General features: G+C 31.3%; 2 protein-coding genes across 3 annotated transcripts in view; one reads left to right on the top strand and one right to left on the bottom strand.

Annotated features, from left to right (window-relative positions):
- The window catches only part of LOC129744186 (serine/threonine-protein kinase ULK2), a 167886-nt gene that overhangs the window by 93876 nt on the left and 57543 nt on the right, over positions 1-16467 (top strand). The window lies entirely within an intron of this gene.
- LOC129744187 (uncharacterized) overlaps positions 1-16467 on the bottom strand; it is a 44444-nt gene that overhangs the window by 26332 nt on the left and 1645 nt on the right. The window contains exon 2 of one of the 2 annotated variants that reach the window (XM_055736599.1): positions 1228-2505. In XM_055736599.1, the coding sequence (XP_055592574.1) occupies positions 1228-1274 (47 nt within the window). In that variant the 5' untranslated portion in view covers positions 1275-2505. Of the gene's footprint in view, positions 1-1227; positions 2512-16467 lie in introns of those variants that run through there. The other variant, XM_055736600.1, reaches the window with a different exon arrangement.

Here is a 16467-nt window from a genome sequence, read left to right as displayed (position 1 = left end):
TTTGTAATTTTCAGTTCGTGAGACAGAGGAGAGGTCTGTTTGTCAGGTTGTGTCATGTCATCATGTGAAAATTTGTTTATGTAACAAATTTGATGCATCATTTGTCGAATGATCGAGATGTGTGTCTATGAGCTGTGTAGAATTTCTTATGTATGAATTGGACCAATTACGAGAAATCTCGTTTTTTAGCTTGCCGTGGATGTGCTAATCTTAGAAGTGTAACTTCAATGTTATAAATTTTATGATAAAACTCTATTCTACAAAATTTGACCCAACATGTTCGATAACTCAAATATAATGATTTAAAAAAAAATCCAGCGAGTTTTGAGATGAAGTATGCCAAATTTTGGTGTTTCTCGGCTCTGATTTCTTCGTGGTCCTGAATGTGTTAAAATATCTCCTATATAAGAGGGGCTTAAAACTTTTTTTAACATATATAACCCCCATATATAATATCGCCCATATGAAAGGGGATATATCTTCATTATGTCTAAATAGATTTTGATCAAAACTTGTTCGACAATATACTGTCGAACTTTGTGGAATTTAATGTTTATTTATTTATTTACTTTGTGAATTTAACGTTTATTTTGTTCAAAACCACACCAAGTTTCTTACAGCTTTTTCATGTAGTTGTAAGCCTCTTGGAATTTTTCATCACTAGTTTTGCACAGCCCATATTTGAACTTCCAAACACTCTTCAAATGATGGTTCTGATCCTGTTATTTTGATTGGTTTTAATCTCACAGACCTGCTTTTTGATTTGATCATCTCACTTAACACACACCGATATAATTGATACCGATTAAGATTGAGAGAGTTTCAACTAACAAATCAACTCTGCCATGTACAATTTTTCTTCAGAGTTCATGACAACCTTGTAATTTTTTGTTCGCACATAAAAGTTAATGTCCAGTCATGCGGCATTCCGGCTTCCTCAAACAGAACAGGAACGTGTTTCACATCAAAACGACGTAAAATACAAAAAGTGTCAAAGTTCCAATAGTTGGATGACACCACAGTTCAGGTTCAGATCCCACAGGTGACAATCTTCTAGCACACGTCGTCGTTGTTGTTTTATGGCGCTCCACTGGTCGCGTGTGCTCTCCAAATTGCCTCGGCTGCAACTGCAAATACTCCCCCCGCGCTCAATAATGGATCACCTCCAACCCAAAGCACACACTTTCATTTCAATTCACCGCGCTAAACCTCTGTTTGAACTCTCACCTCAACGCTAGCAGCACCAGAAATCCGTGCGTCAAACTGGGTTTCATCTTGCTTAGGTTGTTTGTTTATTTGTTATCCAGCTGATTTCTTCGACTATCGACTCCTCGAAAGTACTCTTCCGAAGTTCACTCTCCAACGTCGTTATCACTCGCCTTATCAGTGATCTGTGGTGGTCTGCACCCAAAAAATCCCCCGATTAATCCCCGCACACACTGGACGACGAATTCGGAACACGACTCTCTCCGTCGAGGTGTGCTTCTGCTCGGTTGCACTTCTTGCTCACCACTGAGACATTCCTAGCGACAGCACGCGACGATAGGCCAACATCACCTCCTCAGTCAGGCTACTCGCTTCTCCTGGTGTTACCGATATTTTTTTTTTCGTCTTCGTTGTATTTCGTTCAAAATGCACATTACACGCACATCTAGCTCGAAGCCGGTAAATCAAATCGTGTGAGCGAGAGTACTTCACTTCACTTGACTTCACTCTACTTTGACGTCTGTCGTCTACGTCTTTAGAATTCACTGTTTTTTCCCTCTATTGGGTACTATAACTGTAATTCACTGAAACTGTCTGACGATCCTAGACTTCGTCAGAAATTTTTTTTCAGGACACGACAAATTTACATCAGAAGTCAAAGCTCTTCCGATCCCGGCTAGGTAAGGTATGCTAATTCTCCCTCAGCGAGCGACCTTTTCCAGTTCCGCTCAGCTATTGATTCTTAGACCATTGGAAACAGACTTGGTTTGTTGTTTCCGTTTTTTTTTCGAGTACCCCCTCCCACAGTGATTAATGACGTTCGGTTTTTCCTGGAATCAATTTTCACCAAAAAAAAGTTTTATTGCTTTTGTCCCTCCACACAAAAATAACCAAAAATATCACTTGAACCGATTTTTTCCAAAAACGCTCACTCACTCTCGAGTTGAGCTAGTTGAATCACTTTTGCTTGCTTGCTTGCTTGTTTTTTCGGACATTTTATTGTCGTTACTGAGGTTGAGGTATTTCTTTATCTAATCACTGGAAAATTATACATTTTTTCTTTCCTTTTCCTCTCCAGTAGTGGCTTATTGATTTTTTTTTTCACTTCAAAATTTTCTTGTTCCCTTTCTGAAGAAAAACACATTCACTCGCTGGCTGCACTCTAGTGGTTACGGTGTTTTATGATGGCAATTTTTGAGTGACTTTTGGTTGGCCGTCCTAGATTACAGGTTGATTCATCGTTGCAGTGGCAGGTTGTGATGATATATTTCAGCAAACAGTCAGTTGTGTTGAAGAAATCTGGAAAAATTAATAGGAAAAAGGTGATGAGTTTTGCTGTGAAACCTATGATTTAGAAGTTGTACAAAAGACGTTCATGTTATGCATTTGTTTTTGAATGAACATTTCCAGAATTTTCAGCATATTTGAATAGATCGTCTGAAATCTTCTTCAAATTCATAATATATGGATTATTTCGTTTGTCGATTTATTCTCCAAACAGTGACAAATCTGTCATTATTCGAATTGCGAAAAATTCACAAGTATAAAGCTTGAGCTTATTATCAACTATGGTCCACATATGGCCCTTCCTGGCCAATGCACAATGGGGAAAAAGTGTATAAGTCGCGAAAAAATTCAATATCTTCCCTCCTACATGAACCAAATCTATAAAAATATATTTTACTTCAGTGAAAATGTTCGAAAAATCAATTGGATATAGGTTCAGACGCCGCACGATATAGTGCATTTTAATCCCTAATTCTCTTATATTTTGTAACCAAATCCAAATCCAAACTAATTTGGACTGCGTGTTGTGGCTCAAATAGCCTTCAATCGACTCCTCGGAAAAAATCACATAAAGTAAGTATTATTAGGTTCCAAATTATCAAGTTTGAACATACTTTTTCTGAACTATTAACAGCCGTTATTCAATTTTCAGATGCGTGCAGGGGCTCAAAAAGCCTTCAATCGATTTTTTTGAAAAAAAAAATCACACAAGATAGGTCTCATTTGGTTCATAATTTTCCTGTTCGAACTTACTTTTTTCATAATTAATTGAAAAATTAGAAGAATTGAGGATGAAACATAACTTAATTTTCCAAAGCGTGCAGTGATTCAAACAGCCTTCATTTGATTTCTAGGAAAAAATTCAAACAAGATAGGTCTATTTTTGTTCAAAACTTTCAGTCCAAATTATTTTTTTTCTGAAATCTTTACAAAAATAGGGGAAATAGGAGTATCAAAGGCACTATAACTCCGATCGTAAGCTCGTGTGGTCTCTGAAACTCTGTCCAATCGATTCTCCGGACATTTTTACTAAAGGAAAGAATATTTTTTCATAGATTTGGTTCGTGTAGGAGGGAAGAGATCGCATTTCTTTTTTAAATATATTTCTGATATTTTTTCCAGGACATAAGAAAGATGTTGCTGATTTTGAATATATTGCTGCACTGATTTTCCTTTTTATGAGTTCACATTAAGAATTTTCTTTGATTTGGTTATAAGCATAATATACTAATCGAGATAACGTCGTCAAGAAAAATATAAGAAAACAGATTAAAAAGTGCAAAATTACGATCTAATAGTGCTGATTAGTATGCCCATCGAAGAAACCGTGGCCATTGAATATTTCTCTTAGGAATCACTTCAATTTCTAACAATGTTTGAAAGTTATTTTCCGCATTTGATTCGAAACATAATGCTTTAGCTTGTGCCTTGTTGATGATTCCATCATAATCTGAATGACTATAGATTGCTTTAATGATCTAAAACCTAACATTTGAATCAGTAAAAACAATTGAAGAGGGATTAATCACACCATCGTTCTTAGTTTGAATGATTACCGGAATATGTTAATTCATAATTACTAAATACAGACCCCGTTCGATTTTGGCAACGTGCCCGAACATTTTGTGTTGCCAAAATCAAATATTGCCAAAATCGAACGGTTTTTTTTCTTCAATTTTTTTCCTTTATTTTTACAAAATAACTATTTTTATTACCATTAACATTACTTTTAGTCAACTTCCGACCATTTTAGTAATTTTTTTAATTATTTTTTCTCATGTTTTTGATGCATTTTGTACTTTTCTTGCTTTGTTTGTTATCTTGGTTGTTTTTGTCATATTTGCTGTTTTTGTCATCCTTCATCATTTTTTAGTTGTTTTTCATCATTTCCAGTCTTTCTTTTGAATTTCTTTTAATTTTATTAAATTATCCATCTTTTTGTCATTTTTGAGTACTTTATAATTTTTTGAAAAAACTTTTGTTTTTTTGTTGTATTTAGCCACCATTTTAGAACATAAAAACGTATTTATGATGTTCTTTTCAACTATATTGGTACTGTTAAAGAGAAAACTAAAAGGTAATGCCGCTTCTAAAAACCGTTCGATTTTGGCACATGTGCCAAAATCGGATGTTGCCAAAATCGAATGCTGCCAAAATCGAATGTTGCCAAAAACGAACGGGGTCTGTACATAAACTTTAATGGCAAAATTTATTTTCTAAGAAATTAAAGAAACTAAGTCAAATTATTTGAAACAAAAATAGTACAAATTTGAGGATAGAACAGATTGAATTTTGAATTATGAAATAACGATTAACAAGCAAAGATTCAAACTTTTGTTTGTGACATTATTAACCCTTTAATGCATGACTTTTTTATAATGAGAGCAGCAGCTTTTGGTTCAGTAAAATAATTACATTTTAATTCTAAAAACACAACACAACAGGTTTGAAGTCGTAATTTTGAGTATTATAAAAGTTATGGCCAATAAAAGTTGAAAAATAATTTTTGAAATTCTTAATTAATTTCAATACGACTTTGCCAATTTCATCCAAACCTTGTCAATGGGGTACAGAAAAGTGTTTCTGATTGATTGACATTAAAAAATTTGTTAGAATTTGCATATCTGAAGAAATAACAACGATTTTCCAAAAACTACTTTTTTCAAAAAAATAAATAAATTTGATTTTTGCAATTTTTCCACATACTTTGTTCGATATCTCACACATACATTAGAATATTGCAATAAAAATACCATGGACTGATTTCTCTTAATCTCTAGAATATTTTTTGTCAATACATCACTCAAAAATATCCACGCATTTTCGAGATATTTGGATTTTGATTAGTGTTGTTTTAAAACAACACTATGCATTAAAGGGTTAATATAGCACCAACATTTATGATTTTTTTATATTGCAAATACTGTAGTCAAGATAATTAGCAGTCGGTCTATTTCGTTCGATCCTGACCAACGGCTTGTAGAATTTAGGTTAAATTTCCAACGTTGACTTATTTTTTATTTACTTATAATAGAAAAATCAATTAAATTGAGAGAATACTAAGCTTTCCTCGGAGACCAAAGAACTTGAACGGTTGACTCTGAAGGTTTCATCCCTGCTTAACCCATTTCGGACAAAATTCGAGATATCTCGTTTTCGCTTGCCGCGCAAGCCCGATCAATAGAAAAAAAAAAAACAAAACAATATCAGTATGAAATATATTGATATTCAATTTTTTCATATTACAATGAGTTAAAATTTAGTAGGTACTCGTAAGATGTTCAAATATCTCAAATTATAACAAAAAGTCCATGCAAAATTATATCACCCTATGATAGTATTATAATTATATCAAATTAATAACTCAACCAGATAGGATATTGACCACCAAAAAAAAAACAAAAAAATAAGTCTTGCATATAAGCTTTCATGCATTGTTTTCTTTAGACTTAAGTACTTGTATTGCAAGGTTGCATTGTACCCTGCCTTGCACTCAAACTTTCATGTATTGTTCCAAACATGTACGACTCTTGAAAAATTTGGATACAGCCAGGAAATTCGAACCTCGACCTGCCGGTTGAGAGGCGCATTCGCTACCACACACGGAGAAAAAAGACCGCAGTTGTTCTAACTATTTCAGCTCGTTATATCAATCATCAAAGCGTAGTTGATTTTTTGGCATCCAACTATAAATATAATAGACTAAACTACCAATTTATGATTAATTTGACTCAATCAACTATGAATATAATGGATTCAATTGTAATGGTATAATTGATTCAACTGTAAATATGATAAATTCAACTACAATTATATGATTGATTTCAGGTATTCAACTAAAAAATAATAGATTCAACTATACATGTCTGGTTGACCTCTAACATTTAACTATAAATATTATATATTCAACTGTAGCGGTATAACTGATTCAACCGTAAATATGACAGATTCTAATACAATTGTATGATTGATTCTAGGTATTGAACTATAAATATAGTAAATTCAACTATATTTTTATGATTGATTGTATGATACTTGAATACTATAGTGTTCGTCCGTGTTCATCAGCAAAAATTTTAAAAAATTGAAAATGTGAGACCAGTTCCTGGAATTGGTGAAGGTACACCTACTCTGGCTGCCCGTGAAATCGACGTTCCTTTACGTGATCATGACAGGATCCCACGGGAAAATAGTATTTGTTAGTCAGTGAGGTCGGTAAAGCGAATGATAGATTGATGTCATGATATTGAGTCAATTTTCCCCACATAAGGTCAATCTTCGCCGGGTGCAGAAGTACCGACTTCTAAGGACGTCTTCCGGGCAGCGTTGCCAGATCTACGGATTTTAAGCACTTCGACGGATCAACAGATCGATACTCAAAATCTACGGATTTTCTAAGGATTATCGAAAAAAAATATAGGGATTCTGCGGATAAACGAAAATTCTACCTGATAATCATAGGAAAAACAGAAAAAATCAATTTTTTTTTCATTTTTTGACAAACCTACGGATTTGAGCGGTTTGCAGTCTGGCAACGCTGCTTCCGGAACCGATTAGTTAAGACGCCCAATTTGCTGCGTAATCATGCATCAAGATAGCCTTAACATTATTCTGAAGAATAACATCATATAAGCCAATATAAAAAGAATTTGAATTTACAATATTTATAGTTTACCTTATTGAATCAATCATAGAAATATAATTGAATCCATCATATTTATAATCAAATCAATCATATTGTAATAGTTGAATCTACCATATTTACAAATCAATCAATCATATTATTATAATTGAATCTATCATATTCACAATCAAATCAATCATAATATTCTAGTTAGATCTACTATAATTTTTGTTTAATGTATGACATCAATCTTACATTATAGTTGAATTTATTATGTTTATAGTTGAATGCCCAAAAGCAATCATACAACCATAGTTGAATGTATTATATGGCCGGGCTTCGACCAGGCCGAACTGAACGCCATGAGAAAAAATTTAAACTTCTGATTTTGAAACTCATGTAATTTTTATGCGAAACCGAAAAAACAAAAATAATTCACTGGGTCGTGTTTCTTGGATTATAAACTATTGATTTTGGTCGATAAGTTTTACGGAAACCGTCTGTAGTTGAAAATATTCAAACATCAAGCTCAAGTGAGTCGAAAAAATGCTGATGGCGTCCAGTTCGGTCTGGTCGAATCCTGACCATATATATTATTGAATGTACAATCAAATTGTCAATTATATGTTTTGTTGAAATTTTGATAATTGTAGTTGGTAGAAAATCCATCAGATATATGATAGAATATACGTGGATTATTGTTGGACATACCATACTTTTATCTCCGTGCAGAACCATACCTGATGCATTGGAATGAGAGCTTCAGAATTCCAATACAAGCTTTCTGAGCAGGCAAATTGAGGCAGGAAAAATAACTGCCTGTATCAGATGAGAAATACCTTTTTCTACGAAACGACTAATCCAGAGTACGCATCGATCGCTTTCAATGATTTGCTATCCTAGTTGAAAAGTGCCACCCGATTTTCAAAAAACGGACGATACAATCGAGCTGAACAGGCTTATTTTTCCTGCAGGGATTTTTTTTTTCAAATTTTGCAAGGTTCGCAATACCGAAGATAGGTGGCAAAATTAGACAGAAAATGATCTGATTTTTGTTCTCAGTGTCATGTCAGTGTGATTAGTAGATAATTGCTCTTTTCTCTTCGAATGCAGAGCGAATGGAGTTCAATGGCATGGTTGTCAGAAGAACAGATTCATAAAAAAAGTGCATATTTGGACTAATTTTTGGTACAGATTATGTCCATACAGAAGAGTGATTTTTCAAATTCGGTAGGTACTGATTTGAACAGATTTTTCATTATTCACTAAAAACCACTTCCAAATGTTTGATATTTGATCATTACCTGCATGTGAAAAAAATACTACCATCCACAGTATGATCTCTCAGTACTTGAAAATATTTACCTCAAGATATTGAGAAAATTCGGATATTTCATTGACATCACTTTTGAGACATTGGATGTTGTTGGTTCCGATTTGGCCACAGATTTTTATTAAATGGTAGATACAGATGAAAAAGATTTCTTCTATTAAAAGTACATTCCTTTCAATAGAGAGAATCAAACCGTTGCTCGGGTTTCATTATTCATTATTGAATGTTGTCATTCGGCATTAGCCTAATTTATCAACATAGTATTTTGGAACTCTAATCCTTAAGGTTGATTTTGAGGTAAGTCAAGGACAAATGTTAAGTTCATTATAGTGTTCTAGATTAAAGTGACACCAAACTCCAAACTTTATGACGATGCCAAAAATAAGTGCCTTAGTTCCGTAGCCTGCCTTGGGTCTTCACTGACATGCGACATAATTAAATTATTCCGAAAAACCACCACCAAGCCGCCATCCGGAACGTCTCGTGTGTCTACCGCGTGTAGACATCCTAACCAAAAGCCACTGTTTACCATATAGATTATTTAATGATATTGTTTGCTTGCTTTGCCCGCGTCTGCTGCATGCTTTCTCTCGGTCTGTGGTAAATATTTAGCGCTGCTGTTGGTTTTTACCAACGGATCCTAGCGAAATTGGAGATGTTCACCAGTATGGGACCCGGTGTCTAATAGCTTGTGGTGGTTTTTTTTTCTGCCACGGTATTAGTCGAGCAAGAACCATATGCTGCTGGTTTTGGGTCCCGGAGAATAAAATGCCGCGCCGCTAGTATTTCCGTTAGACAAATAGAACCGGCTAAAGCGCGGTTAACTTTTGGCGCGTTCGGTTTCGCGAACATGCTGGTTGCCTCGAGTTGATTAGACGGCTTCGCCTTGTGTTACGCGAATGGGAAGATTTTTCCCACTTTTCGATTTTGGTTTAGAATAGTCTCTGAAGAACATAATTTTTCTCGGAACCAAAGAGTTTAATTTATAACCACCCGTCATGGGCGCATCATGTGGGTTTCCCGGAACACTGCCCGGATTTATTTCGCGCGTCGTCGTCGACTGATTTTCTGAACCGCCTTACTGAGGAGGAGTCTGGGTTCCTTTAATTGATTCTTCTTTGTGGCTGATGCAATGGCGGTTTGTCCTTCATCTGTGGAGAAGCCGCAGCAGCCAGCAACAGTTCTCTGAATTGATGCAATCCATATTGCAAGATCTTTTGGACCCATATGGCCGCATTATTTCCTTCGAAACGTCTGTGCGTATAAAGAGATGCAGAAATCTCCAGAAAGTGCATTAATGCAACAGTTGGTCTACGGGGCGAGGCAATAAAAATGCAAGTAAAAATCCAACAAACGATTCCTGCTCTCTTGACTTGAGAGTCTTGACGTCTACCCGGCTTCTTCGTCGTTTCTTCTCGAGAAAACCTGGAAACCGGTTAAGGCAATTCTAGGCCTCATAAACATGTTTCTGCTGATGTTATGACGCTGCAAAAAAAAACGTTGAAATCAGCTGACATTTGCCTTCGATTGCACCGACAGATTGCAGTTTTGCGTGATCCACCTTCAACCGCAAAATCCTTGCGAGGGAGTTAACCTTCTTTAAAAATACAATCTAGCCTCATCCCAGTGTCAAATTTTATCAATTACACCAACAACAACCGCTGCTAGCTGTCACGCACGCTCTCGTTCACGCTCAACTTTCGGTTTCGTTGTCAATTATCATATTATTTTTTCCAGATTTGCATATATGTACCATCGCAATTCATTGTTGTCGTCCTCCTCCTTCAATTAAGTTCAATTATGATTGGTTCCTTCTCTGCATTCAGTTTTTCCATTTATCGTTTGTTGTTGCTTGCTTCGTCGTTTGATTCAATTCAATGTTGCATTGATTGAACTGTTTGAAGCCCATGAATGACCGAGGGGCAATTCGCTCTGGCGTTTTTCATTGATGGAATCCCAATCATAATGCATCCCCAGCGGATCGAGCATTAATTGATTGAAAGTGGCAGTGCATTTCTGTTTCAATTCGCTTCCGATGCAATTAAAATCTTGCTAAGATTGTTGATTGATGTTCCATTCAATAAACAGGCTGCTTCCTTCTAACAGCACCGGATGCATCAAGAAGTCTTCGTCTTGAAAAATTTTACTTTGTATTCCAAGATTTTACTTCAAAATTTGTATAATTTTTGACCGTACTGATTTAGCAATATTGCTAGAAATATGTTTACAAAGCTCCGGCTAAACATTTTTTTTTTATAAAATGTGGAAAATTGTCAATAATATTTTTCATATGCAATTTGAATATACTAAACTTTTGAATTGATTCGTTCGTCGGAAAAGATTGGTTTTTAAATTATATTCGACTTTTTGAGATAATATGAGACTAGTACTAGTTCATATACATAATTTGTTTCTATGAGATTAGGCTGATTTAAGATAAAATTGACTTCTTAAAGATAATATAAGATGAGAGGTTTTCATAAAAGATTTGATTGGTTTTTGGTAAGTCTGATCTTAGATAAGATAAAACTGAATAAAGATATAATAAATCTGGTTCTACGATGAGATAAGACTGGTTTCAGTTTAAACTTAGACTGATTTTAGACCAGATTAGATTAGAATGAGTAGATTAGATTAGATTGGTTTTAGATCAGATCAGAAACTAAATCGATTTAAAAAAAAAAACGAGACTAATTTTCGATGAAATTAGACTTTTATTTGACAAGATTAGACTGGTTCAAAATTAAACTATACTGGTTTACAATCAAATAAGACTGGTTCACAAATCAAATAAGACTGGTTTACAAGTAGAGTAGAGTAGAGTAGAGTAGAGTAGAGTAGAGTAGAGTAGAGTAGAGTAGAGTAGAGTAGAGTAGAGTAGAGTAGAGTAGAGTAGAGTAGAGTAGAGTAGAGTAGAGTAGAGTAGAGTAGAGTAGAGTAGAGTAGAGTAGAGTAGAGTAGAGTAGAGTAGAGTAGAGTAGAGTAGAGTAGAGTAGAGTAGAGTAGAGTAGAGTAGAGTAGAGTAGAGTAGAGTAGAGTAGAGTAGAGTAGAGTAGAGTAGAGTAGAGTAGAGTAGAGTAGAGTAGAGTAGAGTAGAGTAGAGTAGAGTAGAGTAGAGTAGAGTAGAGTAGAGTAGAGTAGAGTAGAGTAGAGTAGAGTAGAGTAGAGTAGAGTAGAGTAGAGTAGAGTAGAGTAGAGTAGAGTAGAGTAGAGTAGAGTAGAGTAGAGTAGAGTAGAGTAGAGTAGAGTAGAGTAGAGTAGAGTAGAGTAGAGTAGAGTAGAGTAGAGTAGAGTAGAGTAGAGTAGAGTAGAGTAGAGTAGAGTAGAGTAGAGTAGAGTAGAGTAGAGTAGAGTAGAGTAGAGTAGAGTAGAGTAGAGTAGAGTAGAGTAGAGTAGAGTAGAGTAGAGTAGAGTAGAGTAGAGTAGAGTAGAGTAGAGTAGAGTAGAGTAGAGTAGAGTAGAGTAGAGTAGAGTAGAGTAGAGTAGAGTAGAGTAGAGTAGAGTAGAGTAGAGTAGAGTAGAGTAGAGTAGAGTAGAGTAGAGTAGAGTAGAGTAGAGTAGAGTAGAGTAGAGTAGAGTAGAGTAGAGTAGAGTAGAGTAGAGTAGAGTAGAGTAGAGTAGAGTAGAGTAGAGTAGAGTAGAGTAGAGTAGAGTAGAGTAGAGTAGAGTAGAGTAGAGTAGAGTAGAGTAGAGTAGAGTAGAGTAGAGTAGAGTAGAGTAGAGTAGAGTAGAGTAGAGTAGAGTAGAGTAGAGTAGAGTAGAGTAGAGTAGAGTAGAGTAGAGTAGAGTAGAGTAGAGTAGAGTAGAGTAGAGTAGAGTAGAGTAGAGTAGAGTAGAGTAGAGTAGAGTAGAGTAGAGTAGAGTAGAGTAGAGTAGAGTAGAGTAGAGTAGAGTAGAGTAGAGTAGAGTAGAGTAGAGTAGAGTAGAGTAGAGTAGAGTAGAGTAGAGTAAAGTAGAGTAGAGTAGAGTAGAGTAGAGTAGAGTAGAGTAGAGTAGAGTAGAGTAGAGTAGAGTAGAGTAGAGTAGAGTAGAGTAGAGTAGAGTAGAGTAGAGTAGAGTAGAGTAGAGTAGAGTAGAGTAGAGTAGAGTAGAGTAGAGTAGAGTAGAGTAGAGTAGAGTAGAGTAGAATAGAGTAGAGTAGAGTAGAGTAGAGTAGAGTAGAGTAGAGTAGAGTAGAATAGAGTAGAGTAGAGTAGAGTAGAGAAGAGTAGAGTAGAGTAGAGTAGAGTAGAGTAGAGTAGAGTAGAGTAAAGTAGAGTAGAGAAGAGTAAAGTAGAGGTACAGTACAGTACAGTTAAGTAGAATTATTCCCCACAAAACAAAAAATAAAAACGAAAATAATAGAAAAAAACAAAATAATTTAAAAAAAAACCATAAAAAATACATTAATGGAAAAGTAATAGAATATTATAAATAAAAAAGATTTTTTTTATAAAAACATCAACAAAATTTTAAAAAAATCTTTTCGAAACAACAAAAAAACATAAACAATTTAAAAAAAAATATAAAAATATAACGTTTGTATGTACATATATAAACAAAAGAAAAAACCAATAAAATTATGAAAACTTGACAAAAAAAAATTATAAAACAAATAACATAAAATTATCAATCTAAACTAAAATTTAAAAAATCAGCTTAGAAGTAAATAGTATTTAGTTAGGAATAAAATAAAATACAGTTAACACTCTTAAAATTTTCAAGAAAACCAGGAGACATTTTTTTCATAATAAAACTTCATGAATGCTCTTTGCTTCAGATTATCCTGATAAAATTTATGTTAAAGATGGATTTTAATGTAAATAAGTCATCCCGAACATTGAAACACTTCAAAATCAATAACAAAGTCGTCAAGATTGTGGTCTTGGTACAATCAGCGATGAGAAGTTTAATTAAATTTTTCAAATTAAATATGTATCACTATGTTTTCGACATTACAACTCTTTTCTCTCAATTGAATCAATTCGATGTTTTCGACAAAGTTGTAGCCAAGAAATTTTCCTATGATATCATTGTTTTGGAATATGGAGTTAACGCTAAAAGTAAGACAGGTGTTAAAACAGTTAAAAGTTCGATTTTGTGATTTTGAAAAAAAACCATTACAAAGATTACAAAATATTTCAAAACAAATAAAATGTTCTAGATCCTTCGATGGGTTTTTCAAATTTGGACTCATAAGAAAGAAGACAGTCCTAGCTTTCAAATGGTGCAAAAATAAGCGATGCTAATTTTCCAGAAAGATATTCTTTTTTCCAGAGACATCGTGTTAGCAATAAAATAAAATGAAAATTAAATAAAAATAAAACAAAAAATAAAACCTAAAATAAATTAAAATAAAATAAAAAAAATATTCAAGTTTGGATTTCAAATAAAAGAAAATAAAATTTTAAAATAAAATAAAATGAAAATTCAAAATAAAATAAAATAAATATTTAAAATCAGATAAAATTAAAATTTAAAATAAAATGAAATGAAAATTTAAAAAAAAACCAAATAAAAATTTTAAATAAAGTTACCTAAAATTTAATATAAAATATAATTTAACAAAAATTTAAAAAAATCAAATAAAATTTAAAAAAAGTAAAATAAAATTTAAGAACATAAAATAAAATTTAAAAACATAAAATAAAATTATAAAAAAAATTATAAAAAAAAAATATAAAAATAAAACAAAATTGAAAAAAATAGAAAAAAATAAAATAAAATAAGAAAAAATAAAATAAAATTAAGACAAAAAATGGAAAAAATAGATAAAATGAAAAAAAAAATTAAATGAAAAAAAAAATATAAAATGAAAAAAATACAATGAAAAAAAATATAATGAAAAAAAAATGAAAAAAAAATAAAATAAAAAAATTAAAAAAATAATGTGAAAAAAGAAAAAAAAATAAAATGAATAAAAAAATAAAACATAATAAAATGAATAAAAAAATAAAACAAAATAAAATAAAATAAAAATTAAACAAAATAAAATAAAAATTAAACAAAATAAAATATAAAAAAAAATAAAAAAAAATGCGGAAAAAATGAAAACAAAAATAAAATGAAAAAAATAAAATAAAATGAAAAAAATAAAATGACAGATGGAAAGACTCTGTACAAGTCCTGCACAATCGAATCGTCGAAATGGGATCCGAAATAGTCTTTTGTTGGGTCCCCAGCCATATCGGGATCCCCGGAAACGAAAGAGCTGACTTCGAAGCAAAAAAGGCTTTGGAATTGCCAGAGCAAGTCGATCAAGTAGTCGACTACAAGGAAATACGGAAAGTTGTCAAGTCACAGTTCACGAACCGATGGCAGATGCAATGGCACACAAGTCTGAACAACAAATTGCGCGAAGTTAAAAACACCGTTCTACCCTTTAAAGCAGCCATATTGGGAAATCGAAAAGATGACGTTATACTAGCTCGGTTACGCATCGGACACACACTGCTCACACATGCTTTCCTTTTGGACAGAGTAGACCGTCCGCTTTGCTCCAGATGCAACGAAGTTTTGACCGTCAAACATATTATCGCAACGTGCCCACAACTGGAAGAAGAACGAATCAACCACGGAGTGCCGGGTAATCTTCGAGAGGCGTTGGCAGACGACAGAGAAATGGCAACGAAAGTGATAGAATATTTAAAATCCATTCAATTGTATAACAAAATTTAGCATTAATTTGTAACAAAGAAATAGCGAGGGACCGAATGTCAAAAAGGTCCTTAATAAAAAAAAAAATAAATAAATAAAATGAAAAAAATAAAATAAAATGAAAAAAATAAAATTAAATGAAAAAATTAAAATAAAATGAAAAAAATATAATAAAATGAAAAAATTAAAATAAAATGAAAAAAATAGAATAAAATGAAAAAAATAAAATAAAATGAAAAAAATAAAATAAAATGAAACAAATAAAATAAAATGAAGAAAATAAAAGAAAATGAAAAAAAATAAAATAAAATGAAAAATAAAATGAAAAAAAAGATAAAATAAAATGAAAAAAAGAATAAATTGAAAAAAAGAATAAAATGAAAAAAAATAAATAAAATGAAAAAAAATAAATAAAATGAAAAAAAATAAAAAAAAATGAAAAAAAAATAAATAAATAAAATGAAAAAAAAAATAAATAAATAAAATGAAAAAAAAAATAATTAAATAAAATGAAAAAAAAAATAAAATCAAATGAAAAAAAAAAATCAAATGAAAAAAAAACATTAAATAACAAAATACAATAAAAAAATAAAATAAAATGAATAAAAAAATAAAATAAAATGAAAAAAATTAAATAAAATGAAAAAAATAAAATAAAATGAAAAAAAAAATAAAATGAAAAAAAAAATAAAATGAAAAAAAAAATGAAAAAAAAAATAAAATAAAAAAAATACAATGAAAAAAAATAAAATAAAATGAAAAAAATAGACTAAAATGAAAAAAAAAAAGAATTAAATGAAATGAAAAAAAATAGACTAAAATGAAAAAAAAATTAAATAAAATGAAAAAAAAATTAAATAAAATGAAAAAAATATAAATGAAAAAAAAAATAAAATGAGAAAAAAAAATAAAATGAGAAAAAAAAATAAAATGAGAAAAAAAAATAAAATGAGAAAAAAAAAAATAAAATGAGAAAAAAAAATAAAATGAGAAAAAAATAATATGAAAAAAAAATAAAATAAATAAAATTAAATTAAAAAAAATTCAAAAAAATAAAATTTAATAAAAAAAATAAATTTAATGAAAAAAAATTAAATTGAATTCAAAAAATAAAATAAAATAAATAAAAATAAAAAAATTAAATAAAATAAAAAAAATAAAAAAAGAAATTAAAACATTAAATAAAATAAAAAATTAAATAAAAAAATCAAATAAAAAATCAAATAAAAAAATCAAATAAAAAAATCAAATAAAAAAATAAAATAAAAAAATCAAATAAAAAAATCAAATAAAAAAATCAAATAAAAAAATAAAAAAAAAATTCAAAAAAAAATAAAATTAAAATGAAAATATTATATAAAAATAGACTAAAAAAATAAAT

This window comes from Uranotaenia lowii, chromosome 2 (assembly GCF_029784155.1).
Source record: "Uranotaenia lowii strain MFRU-FL chromosome 2, ASM2978415v1, whole genome shotgun sequence".
NCBI lineage: Eukaryota > Metazoa > Arthropoda > Insecta > Diptera > Culicidae > Uranotaenia > Uranotaenia lowii.
The sequence above is the reverse complement of the archived record's forward strand: the minus strand, read 5'-3'. Positions and strand labels throughout refer to the sequence as shown.